The sequence below is a fragment of the Gymnoscopelus braueri genome (assembly GCF_963280865.1).
Source record: "Gymnoscopelus braueri genome assembly, chromosome: 1".
In the NCBI taxonomy this organism is placed as follows: Eukaryota; Metazoa; Chordata; class Actinopteri; order Myctophiformes; family Myctophidae; genus Gymnoscopelus; species Gymnoscopelus braueri.
In genome coordinates, this window is record NC_137603.1 from 27,737,285 (window position 1) to 27,749,981 (window position 12,697).

General features: G+C 42.8%; 1 protein-coding gene across 4 annotated transcripts in view; it reads right to left on the reverse strand.

Moving 5' to 3' along the window:
* Positions 1–1,521: 1,521 nt before the first annotated feature.
* sbf2 (SET binding factor 2) overlaps positions 1,522–12,697 on the reverse strand; it is a 134,519-nt gene continuing 123,343 nt past the window's right edge. For all 4 annotated transcript variants that reach the window (XM_080439273.1, XM_080439272.1, XM_080439271.1 and 1 more), the window contains 8 exons: positions 11,524–11,650; positions 10,592–10,719; positions 8,090–8,314; positions 7,600–7,707; positions 5,870–6,069; positions 5,432–5,519; positions 5,190–5,321; positions 1,522–3,338 (listed from right to left, as the gene is read on the reverse strand). In XM_080439273.1, the coding sequence (XP_080295399.1) occupies positions 3,240–3,338; positions 5,190–5,321; positions 5,432–5,519; positions 5,870–6,069; positions 7,600–7,707; positions 8,090–8,314; positions 10,592–10,719; positions 11,524–11,650 (1,107 nt within the window). In that variant the 3' untranslated portion in view covers positions 1,522–3,239. The remainder of the gene's footprint in view (positions 3,339–5,189; positions 5,322–5,431; positions 5,520–5,869; positions 6,070–7,599; positions 7,708–8,089; positions 8,315–10,591; positions 10,720–11,523; positions 11,651–12,697) is intronic.

The window sequence follows — 12,697 nt, forward strand, 5'->3', positions numbered from 1 at the left end:
ACACTGGTTACTGGTTAGTATATATAACAGGAACCTTGTTGAATATGATCACCATAACACTGTAGTTATGGTGAACCTACATCATCAAGGACTGGTGAGAGAACTAAACCACAAACCCCTTCAGGGACAGATGAGTATAACCTCACCATTCCTAAAAGTCTGGTCAGTGCTGCATTCTGCTGCTTCCTCACTTCATGGGTGTTGGGTACTAATCCCCGGACACCAAGGGAGAGGCTAAATATGGAGAGAACTGCCAGAGAGGGTATGTCCAGATGTTGGCCTGCTGCAGCTCTGCACCTGCTCCTAGTACAAGCCAGCTGGGAGAATGTGCTGAGGAACATGCCCCCACCGCCACCCGCCACGTCTTTGTTCTAGCTCAGGGCTTCGATCTACCCTCCCCTAAGAGACAAGCCTATGACCACATCAGTGCCACTCAGTCCCGCCAACTAGGCGCCACAGGGCCTGTGTTGGGTTTCTTGCACCATCCTTATTCACTGTTGGAAAGCGAGGCATCCACCCTCATCCCCTCTAAGCATGATGTTGTCTCTGAGCATAAGCCAAGTTGTATCCACTTACTTTCATTGAGGAAAGGCCCGTTGATAACGATGAGGTGTCCATACGAGGCCAGCAAACACGGTTATTGCGGATGGCTTAGGTTTTCTTCCTGTATCCTGTAACCCGTTGTAGAAAAATTGTGGTATGCCGTGTGAGCTTGCAACATCCCAGGAAATATCACAATACGAGCTGTGTTATTCAGAACCCACTAATGTGGATCATTGATGCCAAAGTATGTTCTCATCCCAGAACTCTATCATATGTGACATGAAAGACAAAGTGTGTTTCAAATAGAAATGTTTCAATCATGACTTCAGGGGACTTCAACAGGGGGTCCGAGGAGGATCAGAGGGGGGATCAGAGAGGTCGCCAAATGTTTCTGTGATAGAAACATTTGTCTTTCTTATTTTTTCCTAACGCTGTTTTTTCCATGTCTGATAATACACATGAACATGAATCCAACATATTAGCAAAGATATCAAGATAATTTGTAAACAAACATTACATTTAATCACAACACTGATTATATTGCTGTGAAACTAATCTATGAAGCCATCAAAGATGCATTTAAAAGAAAAAACATGTGGAATACTTACAAGCTAGTCTCAAATCTCAACAGACATTGATGAGACAATCAGGCTAAATGTGATGAGCTAGCTTTGAAAGGCTCTTGTCAAGTTGCATGGAAGGCTTTCTCAAGAAGGACAAAAAAAGAACATGTTTTAATATGGAACACAATTTCATACAGTATGTAGTGGGGACCCCTGCTTTGTCTCTCTCTCACCTAAGGGGTCCTTGGTCTGAAAAAAAACCCTGGTCTAAATAGTTCATATTAGACAGCAATTTCCTGACATTTAATTCAGGATCACAATGTATGCTTTTTGACTGTTGATGGGCATATAAGGATGGACAAATAAAACATTCCTGTGATATAATCTGCATGGCAAAATGAGCACAAATTGGAGAGGTTTCAAGCACTTTTGATTTATTTTCAAAAACAAAATTAGTGTCACCACAAACGGTAAAAAGATCGGCCAACACCCAACAGTAACCTTTCTTTTTGCTTTGTTTTATGAAAGTTTATACAATGCACAGAGAACAGAGGAGACAAATATGACCTTCAAACACCAAACATAACTTCCCACTGATAGACTCACTTACAGTAAAAGCCCTTAAAAAGACACAGACCCTGTCTGAACAAAGTACAGTCAACTCCTCTTCATTTTCAAAACAGAAGCATCATTAACAGGGAACAGGCTACTCAGATATTTGGACAAATAGCAAAAAAATGTGTTGGTCACATTACAGTTAGACAAGGTTAGAAAAACATACACGCGTTCAATACATATATAAAATGAAATGTCACACTTATTTACATAAAAAGTCAAGCCATCACACTTGAGTTACACACTTGAGAATGGAGTTACACTTTTAATAAAAAAATAATTTACATAACAAGGAATGAACATGTTATCCATGAGTCATAAACATTCACGATGTTTAAACAAAATAGAGAAAACATCACTTATTTAAATAGAGAACGTCAGGTAACGGTTTTCAACTTTACTGTGCAAAATCTTTTCAATTAATTTGTTTGATAGAGGAAATGTCATATGTACATTATAACGTAATGCCTTTTGCCTTGCTGTCTGCATCTGTTAGAACATCAAAATTCCATAAGGAGTGCATATTATAGAGCTACGGTAAGTGCAAACAAATTGCCTTGTCGTATTGTGCATTAAAATCTCTGAGTTTTTTTTGGCAGATCACACTTTTCCTTAAGCAGCAACAAACTTTCCTCATAGTAAAATATTTGATATAAATTCTATATTTCTTGCTTCTAAAATTGAACCCACAGTTTCGAATGGCCAGTGATATTGCTTTGATCTATTTACAGCTAAAGTAGACTAAACTTGCCTTGGTAGTGCAATCTCCTGACGTAAGCTTATCACATGCTTTTCTTATTGTCTTTTTTTGCCTTTTTCATTTTCCACCCAATTTATTTGTTATGCCACCCGCCCCCCCCCCCCCCCCAAAAATAGTCCCTATCACTGCTGACCCCTACTGGTTGGTCTTGGGGAGGTTGGCATACAACCACATCTCCTCCAATACACATGACATCACAAGTCACCACTTCTTTTCACCTGACAGTGAGGAGGGTGTTGCACATGCTACCCGCCGAACAGGCGCCCAGACCAACTTGTAGGAGTCTCTAATGCAGCGACAGAGATTGCCTCCCCGCCTGGCTTCCCACCTGTGAACACGGTCAATTGTGCTTGTTGGAGTGCCCAGCCAATATCACATCCTTTTTCATTTCCTCAATCAGTTGCCACTGAATGCCAAGGTATGGCAAGCATGGAATAGGCTGTGCTCCATACCTGAGCTGAGCTGACAGCAGAGACTTGAGTGTTCTTCATCTCAAACTAAAGCTGCAAGCCTGCCTGACAGGCTGTAGAATAACAGGCAGAAAGGTATATGAAAGAATGTATGGATGGATGGATGTATACATCCTCCACTACCAGGCACTTTGGTCACCGGTTCACTGTGGTCCCCATATTAATGTCATTTAACAGCTGGGCTGAGTGGAAGTCACGTCTCTGCTCTCGGCTACCTGGCGGCACCACCTAGAGTTACAGTTTTGATGATTTTGGCACACCCTGACCTCAGAATTCAAGGTTCAGAGGTCATGCATCAGAGATGCAGCTCTGGATCTTGTCCAGCCAGACTTGGGCGCTGGGTGCGTCCGAAGCACAGAAGTTGTAAACACGCTTGCTGGTCTTCAGCTGCAGAGACAACATTAAGCGATCATTAGACATAGACTAGAGGAACACAATGACTGACACACATTGTAGAAGCTAGTGAGGGAACAGGAGAGGTACTTTTAGTGGCCTACTTTCAGTGTGCATACAAAGTTTGGCGCCGATCGGTCCAGCTGTTTGCGGGATTGGCTCTGGACATAAAGAGACAAACAAACACCCCCCCCCCACAACACACACACACACACACCCTCTCATAGACGGCTAACCTCTTGCCTACATATAGGGGCGGCAGTGGCTCAGGGGTAGAGTGGCCGGGTAGAGTGAACTGGAAACCGCAAGGTTCCCAGTTCGATCCCGGGCTGGGGGGCTCCCCCAGAGTTAGCGTCGAAGTGTCCTTGAGCAAGACGCTGAACCCCTAATTGCTCCCGATGAGCAGGTTGGTGCCTTGCATGGTTTCCTCCGTCATCGGTGTATGAATGTGTGTGTGTGAATGGGTGAATGTAATGCACAATCTATGTAAAGCGCTTTGGATAAAAGCGCTATATAAATGCACCATTTACCACTTACCATTTTTGCAGATTGAGTCATGCCATAAAAACGACCTACTGTACATGTAGGACAGTCAACTGAGCTCAGAAACCCACTCCTCCCGCCCAACCCTCCCTGCTCATAGGTGCCGCCTCAACCTTTAGGAGTACGTGCAGCGACAAATATCTCCCTCCCTCTAACATGGGGTTCGTATAGACCAGTGGTTCTCAACCAGTGGTCCGGGGACCACCAGTGGTCCTTGAGGAGGTTCCAGGTGGTCCCCAGCTAAATGATGGAGAGTTGGTAACCAAATGGACCCTTATAGAACTCTTCAGAGTTAAATTGTTGTTAAAACATCTGCATTACTTAATTCAAGAATTGTTATTTTGATCAACGTTTGCCTGTTATCTCTCCTATGGTACCAACATCAATACCACATGGAATTGTGGACAAAATCTTATCCGACGATACCAAAATATTCTACATTTTGGGTCCGAGAGGCAAAATCTCATCAGAAGGTGGTCCGTGGCTCAAATACCTATAAATAAATAATGGACCTTGATATGAAAAGGGTTGAAAACCACTGGTATAGACGCTCAAAACACCCTGAAAGCACAGCGGTGGATTCGAACCCCTAGACTCGGTGGGTAGGTAATTTGCCACCCGAGCACCTGTCAGAAATAGACAGATTTTAGATTATATTTAATCATTATTATTTATTTTGCATAGAAAATGATGCACATAATGCACAAGAGGGCACTCGTGGCCAATTGTCAAGAGCAGGCTACAAAACTGCAAATAGTTTATGCTGTTTTGTTTGTCCGGCGTTGAGTCTTTTTTTTTATCTAGATGCGATGTAAATAATCATGTTGCTTGAATGGTGGGGAAGGCTTCTCTGATTTGTAAATGTTATGAGCATGGAATGTGTTGAAGTTGACGTGTCTGCTGCGACCGTGCTCAACATTGTCTCTGTCGGGTGGAAACCTCATCTGTCAAAACGCGCCGTGTTCGAGCTTGCAGATCTGCTACTTTTGTGTGACGTGTGATCAAGAAGGGCTTTAATTTACGAAAAACACAAAAAGTTTAAATATGGAGATAAGAGGTTTCTGCCCGACAGCACATAATCGAGGTTCGATTATTCATTTGACAGCCCTAATTAGGGCTGTCAAATTAGTTCGTAATATGTAGAAGTGTCATACTCAACAAAACGTTTTACTTTCCGTATTACTTGAAAACACGTCAAAACATCAGTTTTGACCACAACTTCTTTCTAACCAAGTATGAATAGGACTTAATATTGACTTTATCCCAGTTCCACAGAGGTAATGGCAAAACAGAGTTACTCACGTCAAAGAAGGCCTTTTCACTGATGTGTTTCGGAGCTCCTATAGTCGGGGCTGTCATCAGCACTGACTCCACCTCGGCCAGATCTATGTGGCCTCTGCAGTTAGTGTCCTCACCGGTGTCATAGTACCTCAGCTGCCCCCACACACACACACACACACACACACACACACACACACAGATTAACGAATCACTTTTACAGCAGAACGTGTTGATTTAGCTAGAGCCTCCTGTAGCCTACTCACCTGGTGTTTTGTGATGTCTAACACGAACCAGCGAGGTTTCCAGGCTTTCAGCAATGCTCCTCGTTTATACAAAATCCCCTCATAAGACCTGAAAAAGTACTTTTTATTAGTTTGTGGCTCTTTATAACCTGGATAGCAAGTGAGTGGCAGTAGAAAATGACAGAGACAGTGACTGAATATATTGTACCTGATGTAACCTCACTGTGTGATTACTGTACATCCACCACACAAAAATGCGGTGATATTTTGCAAATACTTGCAGTAACTTAGATTTATATCATTCTGAGATAAATGTTACCGATAATTTCTTGACGCACAGCACACCCGTGTGGACTGTGTAATCTTCTGAAACTAAATAGGCCCCCTGCGGCAACTAACTACCGTAAGTCAAATTCTAGAACTCCGTGCAGGGATTTATTTTTGGGCCTTTGGACTCACCGGTTCTCCTCGTTTTTAGGCGTGAACTGGTTGTAGAGTGTGGCGGCACGGCGGTTGACACCGTTGGCTGTGGACGTGGTGGGACTTACGTCCTCGGCCAGCCCGCTGTCCGGTAGGTGCGCCATGGAGCGTCTCTGGAACGCTTGCAGAGCAGATGTGGGGATAAGGCCTGAGATGGACACCGCCGACTGCTTACGGAGCTGCAACACACACACACACACACACACACACACACACACACATTAAGACCTGAGGCCGATTCTACAGATGCCTTCTAAATCAGTAGTTCTCACACTTTCAAGATTTTTCTAAAATGTTCAAAAATAGCAGATGTACAAGCTCGCAGTGCGGCACGAAGTGAGCTTGTATATCTACTAATTTTGAATATCCAAAGCAAAAATCTAAAATGACAAATGCTTTGCTGGTTTTAATGGGTTAAGTCTTATATACTTCTTAGTACAATAAATTATCGGGGGGATAACAGATCTACAAGCTCACAAAGACATGTTGTGAGCTTGCAGATCTGATATTTTTGCTTTTTTATTTTAATTTAAAAAGTTTATTTGAAAAGGTATGGAATATGGACTATGGGACTATGGGATTAATTACATTAAAAACAATGAAAACATTTCATGTCAGAAGTTGATTGTTAAAACCCTGAGGAAGACTACTTGTTGGCCGAAGCGTTGGTTATCGCTGTGCGACCTCCAATGGTGGAAGGAGTACTCAGATATTTTACTTCAGTAAAAGTAGCAATACTGCTGTGTAGAAATACTCTGTTACAAGAAAAAGGCCTGTGTTCAAAATGTTACTTGAGTAGAAGTACAAAAGTATTGTCATCAAAATATACTTAAAGTACCGAAAGTAAAAGTACTAATGTTTGAAAATAGCAGAGCTACAAGCTCACAACGCGTTGTGTTGTGAGCTTGTAGATCGCCTATTTTCAAATAGCCTATGTATAAAATATGGCTTAAGTGGTTAATCTATGTTTTATAATATAGTAATTTATACTGTATCTGCAAAGTTACTAGTACCTAAAGTTTTCAAATAATTGTAGTGGAGTAAAAGTACAATATTTGCCTCTGAGATGTAGTGGAGTAGAAGTAAAAGTATTACAAATTGGAAATACTCCAGTAGAGTAAAAATTAACTCAAATTTTTACTTAAGTACAGTACTTAGGTACATGTACTTAGTTACTTTCCACCACTGGCGACCTCCTTCTGGTAAATAGACGTTGATTTATACACTGTGTGCTGCATGTTCCTGCTGTTGAAAACAGGCGAAAATAAATGTGATGTATAACCTATAAAAATGTAATAATGTGGATCTTGGGATCCACACGGGAACGGCGTGGCTCGAATGTGGGTCTCGGACTTTATGTGGCCAGCCTGTGATGTCAATCAACTACGACATATTTATGACATAATGACTCCAAATTTGGGCACGGTTTCAGTCTGATCGGAGCACCTTTGGCTTCCATTATAAAAATAAAAAAGTTCTCTATGTAACTCTATGTAGGAAAAAGAAATGGAGGTACTAAGTTAGCCTACTGGCGCGTGCACACACACACACACACACACACACACACACACACACACACACACACACACACACACACTCTTATAGATGGCTAGCCTCCTGCAGAGCCAGGCCATAAAAACATTGATCTATGTGAGGAGGTATTGTATGATCATCATCATCATCATCATCATCATCATGTCAACACTCACATTTCCCTCTTGCTTGAGGTCTTCCTGAATGCTGACTCGGACTCTCTCCAGAGTGGCCTGCCACCTCTCTGGCGCCTGGCTCAGCTCAGCCTCCAGCTTCTCAATGTCCTGAAAGAATAGGAAAAGAGGCTGTAGTCGAACACAATGGTTTTCAAAGTGGGGCGCTGCGGTACTCAAGGGGGTCACCTGGAGGCCCAGTTTGAAAGAGAAAGGAAAGTAAGGACAAAAAATATATATATGTGTACTGTATAAAAGATAATAACATTACGTGAGCTTGTAGATCGCTGTTTTCTTACTTTTTCTTTTAACTCATTCAATCTGGGAACGCATCTGTGTCATTTTAGATTTTAGCTATAACCATTATTTTATACTTCTGCTATTCAAAAATAGCAGATATACAAGCTCTTGACACAGAAACGTTTGTGAACCCCAGATCGAACCCATACTCACAACACACACACACACACACACACAAGTTTGAGGCACTTACAGCCATCAGCTTGGTAATGGCATCAGGCTGGGCCCGGCTCACACTGCTGTAGCAGGGCCAAACGATCCTCCTCTTGCTGGTAGAGATGGTGTGCGTCTCCTCCACGCTCTCGGAGCGCGCCGTCATCATCCTCCAGTCGTAACAGGGGCCAGTGGACAGGGTCTCGTCCGTGAAGTAGTCCCACTTCGTGAGGCTAGGCACACTGATACAGGGCTTCAGTATTGTCTACGGGACGGAAATTTTTTATTTAGCATCAGATGGTGACAGAGAGTAGTCCATCCTGTAGCACAAATTCACACGTTGGCACGGCCCAGCACAACCACTGGCCTCCGACTGGCTCCACTGGGGTTACTTCAACAACCAGGTGTTGTTGAGGTCGAGGGGGGGGGTGAGTGTCGCTCATTCAAATCCCGGCCAGGTTTTTCTGCCCCGTCGAGTTGATCAAACCGTCAACATTCTAATCATTAATAATAATTTGGTCCCCACTCCTTTGGGGTATTTGTCACTGTATATTTGCATACACGGTGAAATGTGTCCTCTGCATTTAACCCATCGAAAGCATCAGGAGCAGTGGGCGCTACGAGGGTAGCGCCCGGGGAGCGGTTAGGTCTTAACGGTCACAAGCACGCTCCACCACGCTGTGTGGGCCATACGCTGCCCCGTCAAGTAGAATTTTAATTGGCTGACAGAGAAAAGGCGAAGATTATTTATACCATAGTGGTGTAAAATAACAGGCCACATAATGTTTGGGAATGACAACAATACACCCTTGATCCTCTCAACGAGTGCGTTTTTAAGCCAATGGGAAAGCATGTGCCCCACCGGAACTCAGCACTTCTCCGAATACTTAATCACAGCCCAGTCGGGGTCCACAACCACGCAGGCTGTTACTGCTGCCTGATTTATAAATCCCTGGAATATGGGTCACTATCACCAACATTAGAGAGAGCGAGAGAGAGAGAGAGAGAGAGAGAGAGAGAGAGAGAGAGAGAGAGAGAAATGCAGGGTGAACATTCTTCAGACACAGACAACTAGGCACTAGTTCGTTTGGAAATTGGATTGAAGCAAGAGAGATGCTTCCTTTATGACCAGAAAATCCCTTCCAAAACAATAAAAAAATTAAACTTTATTCCAGAGCTCAGACAGAGTACATCTCATGGGTTTGGCATACCTTGGTTACTTTCAACCCAGAAGGTTACCGAGGGGTACCAATTGGAAAGCAGAAAGAAAAGAAAAACAATTGATCATTTCTTTTTTATAATAGAGAATATTTTGACTTTGAATTCAAATTAACTGCCAAAGACGCAGATCTGCGTATTTTTTTTGTTTTTTTCTTGTTTTTTGACCCAAAGACCAAGGAGATATGATTTATCGAAGATTTAAACTCCTATCCACTTCCTTGTTAACTTAAAACTTAAAAATTCTGTATCTCGGCTCCTGCGTACTTTTTTTTTCAATGAAAAATCTCTGGCAGTCTACAGCAAAAAAATCTGAAATAATTCTGGCAGATTAGGTGTTAAATGTGTACGATTATTGTGCCAGTTTAGCCACTTTCAACCTGGCGTCCCTATTTTGGGCATGTCATTATCGATCTAGAAGCATCGCATCGCAACATCGCATTGAGCTTGTAGAACAGCTTCCTCAGTTGTTTTTGTTCTTATTTTTTAAGCTATTTCGCAATAAGGGGGGCTGCAGCCAGAGGCTAGGGCTATTTGGGGGTCTCCGTCATGGAAACGTTTGTGAACCCCTGTATTAACCAACATCAATGATCAACAAAGTGCTGCTCTTCCATCTCTTCAGGCGATGTTATCACTATGAATGTAGTCTGGGAACACATGATTCATCTGGACATCCAGATGAACAGGACAGCTGCTCAGTCTGGATGAAACCATCAGAGAAACAACACCATGATCCCTCATGGGATATGATGTCCATCCATACTTGACTGATGTGTGAGACCACAGCATGACTCCTTGAGATGAGACGCAGCATGTGTTTGCCTTCCTTCCTCCACCAGAAAGGAGGACAGTGAATGATACATGGTATGATAGGCAGGCCTGTCACAATTGTTACATCATCGCATGATCGCAATTATTTGAGATGATCGCAATTAGTTTTTGCATAATCGTCAGAATCGTTTCCAATCATCTGTATAAAATGTATCTGTTGAAAAAGGTTCATACATTTTCAAACACTTTGCAACAATAGCGGAAACAGCAGATCTACAAGCTCACAACACGTCGCGGTGCGACACGATGTCAGCTTATCGATCGGCTATTTCCACTCTTGTTTTAAACATTTTGAATGTATATCATTATTAAATATGGCCTATTTTGGCCATAGTAAATAGTGCATTTTATGTTCCTAGAGCCTAACAGAAATGTTTATTCACGTGTTCCAATGTTCAGTGCCAAAAACACAATTCAATCGTGATTGAAGCGTAATTATTTGTATGACAATCTCATGGTCATGATGGTGACAGGCCTAATGCTAGGAGCTCACCTCCGTCTCTGCAGGGCAGTACAGGTAGTTGAAGAACACAGGGCTTCGTCTGTGCATTCGGTTAATGCTCTCCCAGATGCAGATGCCTTTCCTGGCCTGCTTATCACCTTTGTCCTCAAACAATGTGCCTGACGGAGGGAGGGAGAAGAAAAACACACACAGACGGGAACAGATTTGTAATGAAATATTATTGAAAAGTTGTCTTTGTTTTTTGGATTGTGCTGTCTGTTTGTTCTGTTTTTTTAATACACTTTTTATTGGAATTTTTGTAACATGACAATCACATCAGAGTATAACCAACAACTATAAAATATAAAACAAGAAAAGACAATGACAGATCATTTGGTAAATGTTCCAGATGAGTTCAAATAAAATATATAAAAAAACTGTTACACAAACAGAACAACAACAGACACTCTTGCCCTTATATTCTCCCAGCACAAATCGTGCCCTCTTCCCTTATTCCCTCTGTCACCTTAAACAACAGTATTATGTTACATTTGTCATAAAATATGAGAAATTAGTTTTTATGTTGAATATGTTTGTTGTTTTTCTTGGGACAATGTTGGAAATAAGTTTATTCATGTGGAATGGTTATTGTGAAAAAACATATACCAGCGAATGATTATATCAAAAATAACTTTTGTTTAATTTAAAAAGTTACTGGTATGTGACTGGGGGCATCAAGTGGACACCTTCCATCTCTTACGTTCCACTCACTTGGGTCAAGAACATGCCATTAAATACAGTAGATGAAATGGAATACGGTACTTGTATCCATGATAACACAATCAAATTACTGTAGAGGTTTCTGGCTTCATGTTCATGTGAAAATAACAGGCGCCATCCAGCAAATCAGGACAGAAGATTCACAGAGTTCACTGGATTAATACCAGATGACAGCTAAATGTCAGCACAGTACACTGACTGACCGTGTTCTAGTCGCTCGTAGTCGGAGTCCAGCAGGAAGTTCTTGAAGCGGTTGGAGATGTGGTGATAAGCCAGGAACTTCAGATAGTGCTGATTAAACTCAAATTCCAGAGGATACTGCCCCAGAATCTACAACGACAGAGAGAGAGAGAGAGAGAGAGAGAGTTGGAGGGTCCCCCGTGTTAAGGCTGCACACTTCTCCAGCACATACACTCACAATTACTAACAGAGCGGAACCCATCCTGTCCCACAGGGCCTGGGTCAGTGATATCACCAGTGTCAGACACATTGTGGACAGAGCCAAGCGGACCAGTGTCTCCATTTAACGAGGTACGAGGGCGCCAAGTGGAGAGAAGACCTCAGCGCTCCTCTGAATATACGGAGGCCACCTGGGTCTGTTGGCAAAAACAACAGCTGTTTCGGGGATGAGGCACTTCTATTTTCAGCACTTGTCCGAATCTCCGCTCTCCCCCCTCTTTATAGCCCTCCAGCACATAGGGCCCCCACCAGGCTGCCCTAGCAGCCAAGGCGTAGTACGTTTCAAAAAGACAAATGCAGAAACTATGTGTTGATGTAAGTGCATGGGAGTGGGCCCGCTGGACCCCAGGAGATACAAAACACATTGCATTCTCTAAAGTTAGCATTTCAGAGTGGACTTCAGCTGCACCCAGTATCATTCCAGTAAAAAAAATGACTGATACATTTTTGGTGGCGTGCCGTGTCGCACGCCGAAAACAGCCGATCTACAAGCTCCCAACGTGCTGCGATGTGACATGTTGGGAGCTTGTATATCGGCTATTTTCGCCACACAACACAGGTATGCAACTAAGTATAAATCAGGCTTCAGCCCTCCATCCCCCCACACCCCTATCCTAAAGCATGAAAAAAAATGCTATTTTAACACGTGAAGAAGCACCAAGGGATGCCGGAACATGCTAGCACGTAAAAGTCCTGCACCCCTGACTGGGTTCACGGACCATCTGGGCAACAGCCTTCTGCGCGAAGTCCCTGGCGTGCAACACTGTCTAAATTACTTATCCGATGTGGGGATTGCGAAGTACAAAACTAAACCGAGTGTGTAGATAATGACAGCTGAGTTTCTTCCCTCTACTTTTATGGAGGAATGTGATGAGCTCATGAAGTAGTACTGTAACCACGTTATGTTCTGTGACTTTG